Consider the following 16,035-nt stretch of genomic DNA (forward strand, 5'->3'; position numbering starts at 1 on the left):
ATGGGAAAGGAGCTTCATTAGAAAATTTCAGAGGCAGGGGTTGGCATTCTTTTTGGGGAACTGAAAGAAGCCTGGGTCTGACTGGATCTAGATTAACAAGGGGTAGGACCATGTCACCAAAGCCTTTGGAGCTGGGTTGAGGCATTTATACCTGACACCTGTTCTGTTGAGTAACATTAATAAAGATATATCTTGCCCTAGCCAGTTTTCTCATTGGTTAGAGCATCGGACTGCAGGATCCTGGGTTCCATTCGGTCAAGGGCACGTACCTCGGTTGCAGGCTTCTCCCCTGTCAGGTCTCATGCAGGAGGCAACCAATGGATGTGTTTCTCTCACGTCAATATTTCTCTGTCTTTCCCTCTCACGCTCTCTCTAAAAATCAATGGAAAAAATATCCTCAGGTAACAATTTTTTTTAATAAATAATAAAATAAAAATCTATGGAAAAAATATCCTCGGGTGAGGAGTAACAAAAATAAATAAATAAACAAACAAACAAGCAAACGTCTTTGTAGGCATATTGACCATAGAGTGGAGTGCAGTGTGAAAACAGCAGCACAGTGCCCAGAAAAGAGGGCATGGTGGCTTGTATTAAGGTTATGGCAGTGATTAGAGAGAGAGGGCCAATCTGAGAATCATTGAAGCAATTGGTAAATAAGTTTTATCTGAAGATAGGATTGATAGAACTCTGAGTGAATGATGGGATTCTTGCCTAGGACAAGGTATATGCTAACATAGTTTGTGCTGAAGGGAACTAATTTAACTGATACTCATTCCTGGAGCATTTGAACCTAGGTTAGGAAGATTCTTTTCAGACCAGTTATTTAATTTAATAAAAGAGTCAGGGTTTCAGTGTTTTACTTAAGCTGTGATTGCCCCTGTTAGAAATCAGCCTTTAAGCAATCTAACTTATAAAGCAAGTAATAGAAAAATTTTCACAGTTAAATTATTCCCTCAGTTATGTTCCCAAAGCTCTGTGCCCATACTTTAACCCTAACCCTTATCATTCTCTACCATAATTATGTATTCATTATCTCCTAACTTCCTTGAATTTAATGACCAGATCTATGTGTTTATTCTTGCATAACCGTACTAAGTACCTAGTAAATGTTTGGGATGAATGACTTAAGAGAGTGTGTATGTTTTGGGTCTTAGCATAAATCATATTCCTCCTGAATGGAACCACACTGGCTTAGAAATTTTTTCATTGGGAGTTGTTTTTATTGGGAATTCTTCATTTGAAGTGTCAGGGGTGTATAAGATTTGATGGTATAGTTCCTACTCTATAGCATCCTGTTAGAACATGGGGGATCCCTTCTACTCTTCTTCCCCAAGCATATGGATGATGCCATTAATAACTATAGCAGGTCAGCTTGTAATACTTAGTGGTTATAAAAGATTCAAAACTGCCCAGCCAGTGTTGCTCAGTGGTTGAGCATCAACCCATCACCAAGAGGTCACCAGGTCAGTTCCCTGTCAGGGCACATGCCTGGGTTTCAGGCTCGATCTCCAATGGGAGGCGTGCAGGAGGTGGCCAATTGATGTTGATGTTTCTCTCTCATTGATATTTCTACCTCCCACTCTCCTTCTCTAAAAACCAATAAAAACATACTTTTTAACAAAAGATTCAGCCTTAGCCAGTTTGGCTCAGTGGATAGAGCTTCGGCCTGTGGACTGAAGGGTTCCAGGTTTGATTCCAGTCAAGGGCACATACCTCAGTTGCAGGCTGATCAATCAATGTTTCTCTCTCACTTCGTTTCTCTTTTTGTCTCTCCCACTCTCTAAAAATCAATGGAAAAGTGTCCTCGGGTGAGGATTAACAAAAAAACAAAAATAAAATAAAAATTTTAAAAAGATTCAAAATTTCTTCTCCAAAGAAAAAGATCAAAGCTCAATGATGCACCTCAAATGATAATAGTGGGGCCCTCATTATTCTGCCCCACTGATCTTTTCTGTCTAACGAGCAGCTAACCAGTTTCAAATAAATTGCTTGATATTCTCATTTGGGGGCTATTCTAGTCATTCTTGAGAGGTGTGGCAAAACATGTCACCAGACTTTTGGATTGTGATTAAGCCTTTCTTCCTGTTGTTGGCCCAGATGTAAAGCTTTCCATTTGACTCTTATCTTGTTCCATACCATATACCCTTTAAGTACTGAGTCAACTTGTCTTCTCCCTACACCTCAGGTTCCCCAGCTGCCATTCAGGCCACTGCCCCTTGACAGAACAGCTCTTGCTTCAACACTTTGTTCTTCTGTTATTTTTCTTGTTTTTAATGATACTCAGTTTCTTCTTGCCTGCCATTTGGTTTTGACAACCTTTGTTTATTTGTTTGTTAATGACAGTTCTCTTAGGACAGACATATACTATGTTAAAAACAACTTACTCTGTTTCTCGGGGAGTTGTATTTTATTAAGCTGACTTTTAGATACTGGTTTGTAAAAAGTGGCTCAGTTGTTTTTTGTTAATGTATATATATACATTTTTAAAACCAGTTAGGAATTTTGCCTCAGAGAATTCTAGAGTTGGATAGAACTTTAAAGATACCCATTCTTTGCTTGATTACATAATTTGATTGCTGTTGTTATCTGATAATAAATGATAGGTTTTTGGAATGCCCTAACATTTTGGAAACTAGTCTGTATGTACAGGTAATGACTTAGCATCCTTGCTTGAAAAAGAATGCCACTTGCTAAGGGTGCCACTTGTTAAAGTAATTGATTACTTTATTGTCCATTTTAACAAAGTACTATGTGTAATAGAAATCAGAACTTTAGTTCAAGGAATAACCCTGGATCTATTTCTTCAAATCTTTGCTTCATCTATATATTTATCATTATTTTTTGTTTTCTCTGCAGGCCTCAGCTGTTGAAGAATGCTCTGCAGAGAGCAGTAGAAAGAGGCCAGTTAGAACAAATAACTGGTAAAGGTGCTTCTGGAACATTCCAGGTTAGAGGCCAAAAACACTTGGTTATAACAAAGTGGTTCTCAAAAGTTTTGGTTTCAGCCTAAACCTGTTTGGCTCAGTGGATAGAGCGTCGGCTTGCGGACTCAAGGGTCCCAGGTTCGATTCCGGCCAAGGGCATGTACCTTGGTTGCGGGCACATCCCCAGTGGCGGGGTATGGTGTGCAGGAGGCAGCTGATCGATGTTTCTCTCTCATCGATGTTTCTGGCTATCTATCCCTCTCCCTTCCTCTCTGTTAAAAATCAATAAAATATATTAAAAAAAAAAAAAGTTTTGGTTTCAGCCCTGGCCAGTGTGGCTTGGTTGAGTGTCTTCCCATGCACTAAGAGGTTGCTGGTTCAATTTCCTGGTTAGGGCGCATGTCCAGGTTTCAGGCTTGATCCTCAGTTGGGGACGTGCAGGAGGTAGCTGATCAATGATTCTCTCTCATCATTGATGTTTCTATCTCTCCCTCTCCCTTTCTCTCTAAAAACCAATTTTTAAAATCGAAAATAAAAAAAATTGTGTTAATTAAAAATGACTATCATTTTTAAAAAGAAAATTTTAAACATTTAATTTATAAAAAATAAACCCACTACAAGTTAACATCACATTTTCATGAAAAATAACTATATATTTTTTAAATTAATGAGCCCTAACCGATATGGTGTGGCTCAGCTGGTTAAGCGTAGTCCTATGTATTAAAAGGTTGCAGGTTCAATTCTTGGTTAGGGTACATACCCAGGTTGCAGTTTTGGTCCCAGTGGATCCATGTTCTCTCACATCATTATTTCTCCCTCTCCCTCTCCCTCTCTCTAAAATCAGTAAAGATTTAAACCATATGAAAAGAGGAGGCACTGTTTAATAGATTCTTGCAAAGTCTTTAATGTCTAATTGAATAGAAGACAACTGATATTTGTTTTCAGTATACTTTGGGTTAGGTCTATGAAGAAAATATAACAAATAGTTTTGAAAGGAGGAAGGATTTTAAGATAATTTTCAAATGTTGTGAATATTATTCTATGGTACTATACCCAAACCCAACAAATGATATCGTGTGTGTTTTTTAAATAGTTTTTTTTTTTTGAGGTATGATGTACAAACCATAAGATGCTTATTTTAACCTAAATCTTATAATTCAATCATGTTTAGTAAATTCAGAGTTACACAACCATTACTGCAATCCAATTTTAGCATTTGCATTACCCAGAAAAGACCCCTTGTGCCCATTTGCAGTCCCTTCCCATTCCCATCTCCAGCCAACCTAATCTCTTCTCTCTTGTATAGATTTGCCTTTCTACAAGTTCCATATAGGTGGGATGACACAATATGTGGTCTTTTGTGACCGGCTACTTTCATTTAATATACACTTTTTTAGTTTTATTCATGTTGCAGCATGAAGAAGTACTTCTATTCCTTTTTCTTTTAATATATTTTTTATTGATTTCAGAGGGAGAGAGAAATAGAAACATCAGTGATGAGAGAGAAGCATTGATCAGTTGCCTCCTTCACGTCCCACACTGGGGATTGAGCCCGCCACCCAGGCATGTGCCCTTGACCGGAATCGAACCTGGGACCCTTCTATCCGTAGGCCCACACACTATCCACTGAGCCAAACCAGGTAGGGCACGTCCAAATCTTTGTGTGGATGTGTTTTTATTTCACTTGGGTATATAACTAGGAGTGTAAACTATATAGTAAATTTATGTTTGGTGAGCTATATAGTAAATTTATGTTTTAAGAAACTGGCAGAGTAGTTGCATCATTTTACAGTGTATAAGGGTTCTAGTTTCTCCCTATCTTTGTCTCATTTATTATAGCCATACTAGTGGTTACCTCAAGGCATCTCATTGTGGTTTGGGCTGGCATTTTCCTGATAAGTACTAATGTTGACCATCTTTTAATGTGCTTAATGGACATTTATCTTCTTTGGTAAAATGTCTATTCATATCCTATGCCTGTTTTTAAAATTGGGTGATTTGTCTTATTGAATTAGGAGAGTTATATAAACTAGATACAAGTTCCTCAACAGATATACCTGATTTGCAAATATTTTCTCCTAGTCTGTGGCCTCTGCTTTCACTTTACTAAATAGTGTCTTTTGAAGGGCAAAAGTGTTGAATTTTGATAAAGTTAATTTTATCATTTTTTTAAGTTGCTTGTGCTATTGTATCTAATAAATCATTGCCTAACTTAAGAGTTTATTAAGAGTTTCATAGTTTTAGTGCTTACATTTAGGTCTGTGATCAACTTTAAGTTTTGTTTATGGTGTGAGGTAAGGGTATAAATCATGTTTTTTTGCATGTGGATATCCAAATGTCCTAGTGCCATTTATTGAAAACTGTCCTTTCCTCATTGAATTGCTTCAGCACCTTTATCAAAAATCAGTTGACACCCTGCTGATATGACTCAGCAGTTGAGCGTCAACCCATGAACCAGGAGGTAAGGTTTAATCCCTAGTCAGGGCACATGCCCAAGTTGAGGGCTTGGTCCCCCAAAAGGGGGTATGGTATGTAGGAGGCAGTGGATCAGTGATTCTCTCTTATCATTGATGTTTCTATCTCTCCCTCTCCCTTCCTTTCTGAAATCAATAAAAAAATATTTTTTAAATCAGTTGTGAGGGTTTATTTCTGAATGCTCACTTCTGTTCCATTGATCTGTATGTGAGTCCTTATGCCAGAATCACATTGTCTTGGTGACTGCAGTTTTGTAGTTAAATTGTGAAGTTAGAAAATGTAAATTCTCTTTCTCTTTTTCAAAACTATTTTGACTAATCTGTGTCCTATGCATTGCCTTATGAATTTTAGGATCCACTTCTCAATTTTTTACAAAAAGCCAGCTGGGATTTTGGTAGAGGTTGCAGTGAACCTATAGATCAATTTGGGGAGAATCACTATCTTTACAATGTTGTTTTCCAATCCACAAATACTGTCTCTTCATTTATTTAGATTTTTAACTTCTCTTGGCAATATTTTGTAGTTTTCACATGTCTTACATTTCTTCTGTAAAATTTTTTCCTAAATATTTTCATGCTGCTGTGAATGGAATTTTCTTTAGTTTGTTTTCAAATTGTTCATTGGTAGCCTGTAGAAACACAGTTAATTTATCTAATGATCTTGTATCTTGCAACCTTGCTGAACTCATTTACTAGTTCTAGTAGTTTTTCTGTAGATTCTTTAGGACTCTTTGTGGTTTCCCTAGGATTTTCCTACATATGCAGGATTATGTCATCTGCAAATAAAGACCATTTTAGTTCTTCCTTTTCTATCTGAATTTTCTTTCTTTCCTGATTACACTAGATAGAAACTCCATTACGGTGATGAGAGCAGACATCCTCATCTATTCAGTCTTACCATTAAGTTAGCTACAGGTTTTTCATATATGCCTATTATCAGGTTGAGAAAGTTCCCTTCTGGTACTGGTTCGTTGGAGTTTTTATTATGAGTGGTTAATTACATTTGTCAAATACTTTTGCTATGTTTCTTGAGATGATCTTGTGGTTTTTGTTCCTTATTCTGTTAATATGTAATTCTTATTACATTAATTGATTTTGTGGTCATTCTTTAAAGGTTAGTTGTTATGTGAAACCTGAAACCATATCAGTCAACTTCTTGTACTTTGTTACCTTAAAATCTTTTGGTCTGTCTTGAATTTTGGATCTTTTAAACATGCGTAATTTTATAACATGGTTATTTGGAAAATAGTGGTTCACTGAATTATGCAGATTTTTTTAAATGCTGACTCATTTCATCTATAACAAAAATCCTATTCGTTAATATTACCCACTGATCTCATCAAAACAGTATTAAGTACTAGGAAGTTACCAAGCTCACAGTGGTAGATACAAGGTTTCTCTATTTAAATTTTCTCTCAAAAAGTTTAATATTATCATTGACAACAACTGTTAGTTGTTTTCCTCGAAATGACAGCTCACTTAGTTTATTTTTAAGAAAATGTCTACCCAGGTACCCAAGTCTAAATAACCATAGTTTATCTGTTTCTTAAAGTAAAAAAGTTACTCCATGAAAAATGTAGCTAGTTCACCTCACATCTCCAATAATCACTGGTGTTTTTCCTTAAGACCACCATCATATATACATGCTGCCATGTGTTCTTCCCCATTTCATCCCATAAAATATCAAAGACATGCATTGGGATTGAGATTTAATAAAATAATTTGTACTACTTCATCAAGGACATTCCTAAGTGAAACTGGCTTTTTCTTTTTTTAACCACAAGTGTGTAGCCGTAAAGAATAAAATAACTGCCCTGGCTGGTGTGGCTCGGTTGGGCATTGTCCCTTACATGGAAGGGTTACTGGAATTGTGGGCTTGATCCCCGGTAGGGGGCATGCAGGAGGCAGCCAATAGATGTATGCTCTCACATCAATGTTTCTCTTTCCCTCTGCCTTTCTCTCTCAAAATCAATAAAAATATACTTTTTAAAAAGAATAAAGTAACTACTTTGTAGTTCATGTGCCTCTGCCTTGATTTGTGGTAAGGTAGCAGCAGTTTACCCATCAATTTTTTAACCATCTGCAAATATCACCACAGTGAAAAGGGCAGATCATATCTTAGTATTATTATGAAAATAGTTTTGACCTTGCATATCCCTTTAAAGGGTCTCAGGAACCCCGTGGGGTATATGGATAAGTCTTTGAGAATCACTATTGTGTACCATGCCCAAGTTTGTCCTTTTATGCCAAGTTTTTGCTTATTGGTAACTCACTTTTGTTCCCCAACCTTTTGTCCTTGAACTATCCTATGTAATTTTCTATTGTATGATCAAGCTTTTGTTTTGCTATTTTCCTATAGGATTAAAAAGGCTATTTATTATTATTATTTTTTAATATATTTTATTGATTTTTTTACAGAGAGGAAGGGAGAGGGATAGAGAGTTAGAAACGTGGATGAGAGAGAAACATTGATCGGCTGCCTCCTGCACACCCCCCACTGGGGATGTGCCCGCAACCAAGGTATATGCCCTTGACCGGAATCGGACCCGGGACCCTTTAGTCCGCAGTCCGACGCTCTATCCACTGAGCCAAGCCGGTTAGGGCTATTTTTATAACTACTCCATTTTTCAGATTTAGATAAAGGAAGTATTCTCAAATAAAAGCATCCTAAGTTATTGGGAGCCTAACAAGTTAACCTGCTTATTGGGTTAGAGCTGTCTCTCTCTTTGGGTTAGAGTAGCCATTGCTATTGTAGGTTGGATGGAGGGGTAGATGGAAAGTGAAAATATTCATAGGAGGGTTGGGACTCCTCAGTTAGATGGAATACCTGATAAGTGAGAAGAGCAAGTCCCTAACCTGACAATTTATTGTAAAACATATCTGTGCTAATGCAGGAACTCCGACCCACCTGGTGCAGAGGAGTCTTGTCTTGACCTGCTTTGGGAGAGTGTTGTCTTGATGCTTTTCTCTTCCTCCTTGGAAAACAGCTGAAGAAATCAGGGGAGAAACCCCTGCTTGGTGGAAGCCTGATGGAATATGCAATCTTGTCTGCCATTGCTGCCATGAATGAGCCGAAGACCTGCTCCACCACTGCTCTGAAGAAGTATGTCCTGGAGAACCACCCAGGGACCAATTCTAACTATCAAAGTAAGACTCGGAATTGTATGCATTTTACCAGGATCAGGGCATTTGTGAAAAATCCCTAGAGATCATGCTACTAATGACAAAACATTAACTGCCGACTGAAAACCAAGAGGGAACAACAACTTTACAAGTTTAATTTATTTACAAAAAGAAAAACAGACATAATCAATGCATATCCTTAATTTACAATGTCTGTTAAAGATCAGAATTTGATTGTGCTTTACTATAAAGATTTTTCTGATTTAAAAAATATATATATTTATTGATCTCAGAGAGGGAGAGAGGGAGAGAGATAGAAACATCACTGATTGGCTGCCTCCTGCACATTCCCTACTGGGGATCCATCCACAACCCAGGCATGTGCCCTTGACCGGAATCGAACCCATGACCCTTCAGTCTGCAGGCCAATGCTCTAGCCCCTGAGCCAAACCGGCTAGGGCTTTTTCTGATATTTTTATTGTAATTTAGATAAATCTCTAGGATCAAAAAATCTCTCAAGTATGTACTGACAGTATGTACTGTCTTCTTGTGAATGTTATACAGACAGTATGTACTGTCTTCTTGTGAATGTTTACCAAAACATCTAATTTTACCTTGAAACCAAACCAGTATTTTAAAATACGTTATTTTTTTTCTTTTAATCCTTACTTGAAGATATGTTTAGAGAGAAGAGAGAGAGAGAGAGAGAGAACATTGATGTGAGAGAGAAACATTGATCAGTTGCCTCCCGTACTCGACTTGACCGGAGATTGAACCCACAACCTAGGTATGTGCCCTGACTGGGAATCAAGCCTGCAATCTTTTGGTGTATGGGACAACGCTCCAACCAGCTGAGCCTCCCAGCCAGGGCTACTTAGGTTATTTTTTTATTGACACAAACTCTGTAGCAGAAAGTAATTTTTTGGTAAAGTATATTTACCAAATATATGTCAGGTGGTAATTTGAGTCAGGAATCCTTGCTTTAGCAGCATTACCACATACAGATAAGTAAGATAGTACATTTTCTCAGTGAACTAGTAGAAAAGGCCCATTGGTATAGGATGAAGAATGTGGAAGTTAAGTAACAGAAAATGCACACTAGACTATATTGTTTTAAATAAAAAAAGTAATTTTGAAGTCTTAATAATGGCTTTTAACATATGTGCAATATGTGTATTTTAACATTATAAAGGAATGCTTTCTGGTGGTTTTCTTGTGTACTTTGGAAACTGGTTTTTAAAATAAACTTTCCTTACTTACTTAAGATATATACTGTGTTTAATTGTGCAGTTGACCCTTATAGACTATTTCATGATTTTCTCTTGGCACAGTGGTAGAAGATGAAATTGGTTATTAACCTTTTCAATTTCACTGATATTGCTGTCTTTTAGACACTGAATCACTATAAAATACATTTTTGATGTGTCTTTGTATGAAAGGTAGCATTAGTGAGGCCTTTAGGAGCCATGGTATTGTGCTATTCTCTTTGCTATTGAGGAGAAATTGGTTTTGTTTATCTTTATGGGTAGTCTCCTATATGATTATCTATTCTTACAGGTACTCAATAAATGTTTGAATGAGTGGAAATCCTATATAATAAAACCCTAACATGCAAATCGATGGAACGGCGGAACGACCAGTCACTATGACACCAAGGCGGGTGCCAGTGGGAGCCCACCGGTTGCCCCACAGATGGCCCTGATCGCCGGCCAGGCCTAGGGACCCTACCCTATATATTGGGAACAGTCTCTTAGATTTAAAAATTAAAACCTGGCAAGGCTAACTCTGAAAAAACAGGGTGATTCAGTGATGACATGCATGGACTCTGGCTTGCACATTTTGTGGTCAGCCCTGATTCTGACACTTATAACTGTGTGGCAAAGCCAATTACTTAACTTCTCTCTGCTTCAGTTTCTCCACCCATAAGATGGGGAAATGGTACTACTGCCTCAGAAGGATCGTGTTATGTTCTACTTTTTATAATCAGGGCAAAAAAATGTAGCTGCCCATACAACAGCAAGATGCCTTTCACCTGTATGAAAAGTATGGTCACTGGTGCATGCAGCGTCCCAGGTTGCGAGAGCGATGTCCAACTGCCAGTTTAGGCCCGACATCCCCTGAGGGGTCCTGGATTGTGAGAGGATGCAGGCCAGGCTGACGGGGGGGGGGGACACCCCCCCACCCCGCATGAATTTCGTGCACCGGACCTTTAGTAGTCTTATGTCAGCTATTAACCATATACAAGGGTATAAACCTATTTGCACATCTCTGTATGTGCAACTGTGGGCAAGTCACCACTCTAGACTTCTGTTTCCTTTCTGTGAAATGAGGAATTTGACTAGGTGGTCTCTAAAATCTTTTTCATTATAATTTAAGTCTTGCCACATTTATGGGCCTTAATTATTGTTTAGTGGGGGGGAAAAAGAAAAGAAAGTAAAATAAATAAAAAATAATTGTTTAGTGAATTAGTTAATTCCTTTGACCACAAAGTATTCACTTAAAATATGTCAATTACTGTATATGATAGGACATTAAATTGATGAATAACTGATTGTGGTTGAGAGAATTTCCAAGTTGGTATAACTAAACCACTTTCTTCATTTTTAAATTTTTTTCAGTGCATTTGCTGAAGAAAACCCTGCAGAAATGCGAAAAGAATGGGTGGATGGAACAGATCTCTGGTAAAGGATTCAGTGGCACCTTCCAACTCTGTTTTCCCTATTACCCCAGGTAAACAAACGTCCTAGCCCATAATATGAAGTATTGGTCATTATAAATTTAAAATCTGATTGTAGTTTACAGACTTGCTTAACTTATTTATCCCTTAGTACTATTACACTGAACTGAATATATTTGAAAATAAAGACTACTTAAGGCAATATTGTTTTAGATAAAAAGTTTTACATCTAAGAACAGAGGAATTTTGGCTATCCTGCTAGAACTTATTGTTAGCCACATGTTCCTGAAATCAAGTACTGAATTCTTCGTGATTCTTGGCAGTAATTTTGATATTTATTCCTTCTTTAATAAGTAATTGATAATGACAGGAAGACTATTAGAGGGTTATACATACGTTTTAATTGTCCTGCATTAATCAAGAAGGGAAAACATTGGCTGCTTCCAAGAATCCTAATCTGCCTTCTTCATACTGTAGAGACAGGGACATTTACTTGAAAACCTGTGTTATCTATTCATTGAGCCAAAAAAATGTATTGAGCACCATTGGGCCAACCATTATTCTATGACACCGTGCTATATAGCCTTCTCATACTTACATTTCTAGTAACATTTCATGACATGTACCGCAAAAGCCCTATTTTAGCAGGAGTATAAATTGTAGCTTTTTTATTCTTTGTGTGCAAGCATAAGTGTTACTGGTTGAATGCATATTATTTGATATTTTCAAATATTAAACTTTACATTAATTCTTATAGTCATACACGTAAAATGTGATGAATCAACTTTATTGCCCTGGCCATTGTGGCACAGTTGGTTGAGCATTTGTCTGTGCACCAAAAGGTCACAGGTTGGATTCCCGGTCAGGGCACATACCCAGATTGTGAGTTCAAGCCCCAGTCGGGATACATACTGGAGGCAACTGATCAATGTTTCTCTTTTACATCATTGTTTCTCTCCCCCCCTCCTCTCTCAAATCAATAAAAATGTGGTTTTCTTTTTTGTTTGTGTGTTTCTTAAAGGATCAATTTTATTAAATGTAAGGAGGAAGGGAATGAGGTATGGTCTGGGACATTTATAGATTTGTCATAACTTTGTGTGTTCAAAATAGGTTCAGTTGTAACCCGATACTTGTAACCTAACTTGATATCTTTGGGGAAGCTTGGAGGAAATGGGGGAATATCGGGAATATTCAGAGAATATGCACCTAGTTTCATGTTATCTTTTTTACCTCCATAGCCCAGGAGTTCTATTTCCAAAGAAAGAGTCAGATGAGTCTCAAGATGAGGATGAGGATGAGGATGAAGATGACTCATCAGAAGAAGACTCTGAGGATGAAGAGCCTCCTCCACCTAAGAGGTGTGGATATGTGAAAACCCTCTAACTCAGGAGCCTTCTCACATTCTCTGTGTAACATTTGAACTTGTATTCTTGAAAATTCAGGGGCTCTGAACTTAAGAAATGAAGCCTGTGAATGTGTAATTTACTCTTTGGTCAAGCTTGTAAATATATCCATAGTTTGTGTGGTTTTTCAAAGAAAAAAATTTTCTTAGGAAAAACATGATGAAATTATGTGTAGACTTCCATGAATTGGTTGAATTTTATACAATTTGAGTAAAGCCTTTAGTTAAAACATAATAAATTATATTTCTATTCTTTTTTTGTTTTAAGTCCTCCCTTGAGGATATGTTTATTGATTTTAGAGAGGAAGAGTGAGAGAAAGAAACATCAATGTGAGAGAAACAACAGTTTGCCTCCCTTATTAGCCCTGACTGGGGATTGAACTCCCAACCTGCATATGTGCCCTGACTGTAAATCAAACTTGCAACCTTTTGGTGTACGGGAGGACACTCCAACCAGTAGAGCCACCTGGCCAGGGCTACATTTCTATTCGTAGCATAAGTGACTTCTACGTAGTCTTACCTCTTTTTTCGTGAAGTATCTGGTCATCCTGGCAAAGTACGTCTCTCAGGTGCTAAGTGACTGCCTTTGCTCTCTGTTTCACAGGTTGCATAAGAAAACCCCAGCCAAGTCATCAGGAAAGGCTGCACCCATGAAGCAGAGGGGGTCTAAGCCTGTGCCTAAAGTCCCTGCTGCCCAGCGAGGGAAAGCCAGGCCCCTGCCCAAGAAAGCCCCTCCTAAGGCCAAAACTCCTGCCAAGAAAGCCAGACCCTCACCCTCAGTCATCAAGAAACCCAGCGGTGGCTCTGCAAAGAAGCCTGCGGCTAGTGTGCGAAAGGAAGTGAAATTGCCTGGCAAGGGCAAATCCACCGTGAAGAAATCTTTGAAAGCAAAAAAGTAAATTTTATAGGCAAAAAGGGTATTGTGATGAAATTTAAAATCTTATTTTCTAAGGTCAGTGTGCATTTATTTTAGTTTTGATGCTTTTAAAATTACATTTGTTCCCTCCCCTCTGAACTTGTGAGGAGGGAATATAAATAAACCGGTTTAGGTATTCGTTCGCTTTAGGCGCTGCCCTGGGTGCCTGCCCCTTCCTTCAGTCATTTTAATTTCTGCGATAATTCTGGACTTTCCTGAACTGTATAATCTATACTTGTTCTTATTTCCCCCTACACCCAACCTTCTTTTTTTTAATGGTCAGTCTTGGCTTTTCTTATCCCTCCTAGTTCTATCTAAACAGTTGCAACGATTTTTATATTTGTAGAAGGCATGGAGAAGAGAATGCTGGTCAGGTCCTGGAAGTAGAGGGAGGCAGAGCAGCACTGACTGGACTGTGAAGCCCCTGCCTGGAGACTCCAGTTACAGCTATAATAGTTAATCTTATTTATAAAACCACTCCACTAGCCCTTTCTCTCTAACTGTAAACACAGAGATGTCTTAGCTTTGGGAATAAGCCAAAAACATGATCTCATAGATTCTGAAGATGCAGGACTCCTTTGGGCCACTTTTACTTTGATGCTTTCCAGGTGTCTTTCACTGGCCCAGGGTATTGCATTCCCTTAACAGCAAGCACAAGTTCTCTCCACCACTTGGTTTTGGACTGAAGGGGAATATAAGAATATAATTTGTGATTTCTGGTGTCACCTGTGTTTAAAAAAAATCAAAACATAAAATCAGATATTGAAATATATTTTTTAATATTTGGAGCATGAATTCTCACTTCTTATTTGCCTTTTTATAAGGAAATGTTGGAGAGTTACATTGTTGCTAATGTAGAAATGTTAAGTGGGAAAACACAATTTGCGAAAATAAACTAGATTCCAGATTCATCTATGGGTTCTTTTCCCCTCCTTTCCACAGCACTTTCGATATCAAGCAAGTGGCTTCCTTTTTGAGATGTTGTGTTTGTTTTGTTTTTTAAAGAAATTAAATGAAGCCAAACTACCTAACCTCTTATTTGTATTTGTTTTAGTATTGTGAAGTTGTGTTAAATAGTACTGGCTTTCTACTTGAAAAACATGGATTTCGGTTATCATTTATCTTCCCTGTGGCACTTGACATTTTTATTGTCTTATACTTTCGGTGTATATCTTCTGGCCCCCGAGTGCTGCCAGAAGCCAAGATGTTTGTTTTATCCATTCCACTGGCATTGTCTCCTGGGATCCTGTCTGCAGCCTGAAGTGTGGCTGGGAAATGGACTTGAGAAGGTTGGCTTGAATTAGATTCATAATTATGTGTGATCCCATCATGAGTTCATTGGAATTTGTGTTGCATGTAAGGCAATCTTTCCTGTTGTAAATCTTCCTTTTTTATGTACATATATTTTGAAAAATATGAATAAACATGAAATTTTAAAAGCTGCTGAATTGTAGCTTATATTTAAAAGTTTCTAGTATAATCTTAGAAGTAGCTAAGTATTATCCTTACTTTGAATCTTTTCTACTCTTTGTAATAACCTGCCATCGATTTCCTTTTTTTTTTTAATTGGTTTTTTTTTTTTTTTTTTGGGAGGGGAAGAGAGATAAACATTGATGTGAGAGCAAATCATCTATTGGCTGCCTCCTGCACATCCCCTACAGGGAATCAAGCCCACAACCCAGGCATGTGCCCTGACTGGGAATAGAACCAGCAACCTTTTGGTGCTTAAATGACGCCCAACCAACTGAGCCATACCGGCCAGGGCCATCTGTTTCCTTTTTAAATACAAGCTCTAGTTGCTGTGCTTTTTAATTCTTATATGGATGGTAAATGATTTTTCTAGATATATTATCCTTGAATATTTATAAGAGGTTTAAAATATTTTTTATTTTATGAAGGTCCTTGTTTTTAAGATCATAGATTCCAGTTTTTAATGCCTAATGTTCAGATAGGTCCTTGGACTAATTCTAGAAAGTAATCCTAATTTCTGTTACGTTGTTTGGCAAGTAATAATTCTAATAGTATGGGTGTTAGGTACCTGTGCTAAGAATTATCTACTCTTTTGGAATCAAAAGCAGGATTTTGGTTGGTTTCTCTGTTTTATGATGTTACTTTAAAAAAGATATCCTGAACAGGCACCTGGTGACTACATTGTCCATTAGATGCTCAAGATGTGCCATACTTACGCTGAGATAAAGAAATGTTTGGGGATTTTTCCCCTCTGGGCATTCTAAAGGAGCAGAACGCATAATTTTTTACTTTCTTATTATAGAAAGGAAGACAGCAAACCCAAGAGATAATCCCAGCAATTTCTAGCGTGGATCAGTGGCTTCAGTACTCTCCCTTAGTGGTTTACTGAGTCAATTACAGTGTTTCATAAACTCTTAAACCACCTACAAACTACCTTTGATAAATGCACCTCAGAAAGTGCTGGGAGAAAGATTGTTGGCTTCTTCACCTACTGAGAGACAAGGGATACTTTGCATAAAAACGTAGAGACCTTTCATTAGTAATATTAT

The 16,035-nt window shown here is 37.7% G+C and overlaps 1 protein-coding gene across 6 annotated transcripts in view; it reads left to right on the top strand.

Annotated features, from left to right (window-relative positions):
* Positions 1-15,293, top strand: part of HP1BP3 (heterochromatin protein 1 binding protein 3) — a 39,104-nt gene extending 23,811 nt beyond the window's left edge. For 3 of the 6 annotated variants that reach the window (XM_079776075.1, XM_079776076.1, XM_079776077.1), the window contains exons 8-12: positions 2,857-2,947; positions 8,386-8,545; positions 11,140-11,251; positions 12,437-12,556; positions 13,205-15,293. In XM_079776075.1, the coding sequence (XP_079632201.1) occupies positions 2,857-2,947; positions 8,386-8,545; positions 11,140-11,251; positions 12,437-12,556; positions 13,205-13,499 (778 nt within the window). In that variant the 3' untranslated portion in view covers positions 13,500-15,293. The remainder of the gene's footprint in view (positions 1-2,856; positions 2,948-8,385; positions 8,546-11,139; positions 11,252-12,436; positions 12,557-13,204) is intronic. The other 3 variants (XM_079776073.1, XM_079776074.1, XM_079776072.1) reach the window with 2 other exon arrangements.
* Positions 15,294-16,035: the final 742 nt, after the last annotated feature.

Source organism: Cnephaeus nilssonii, assembly GCF_951640355.1.
Source record: "Cnephaeus nilssonii genome assembly, chromosome: 7".
Classification (NCBI taxonomy): domain Eukaryota; kingdom Metazoa; phylum Chordata; class Mammalia; order Chiroptera; family Vespertilionidae; genus Cnephaeus; species Cnephaeus nilssonii.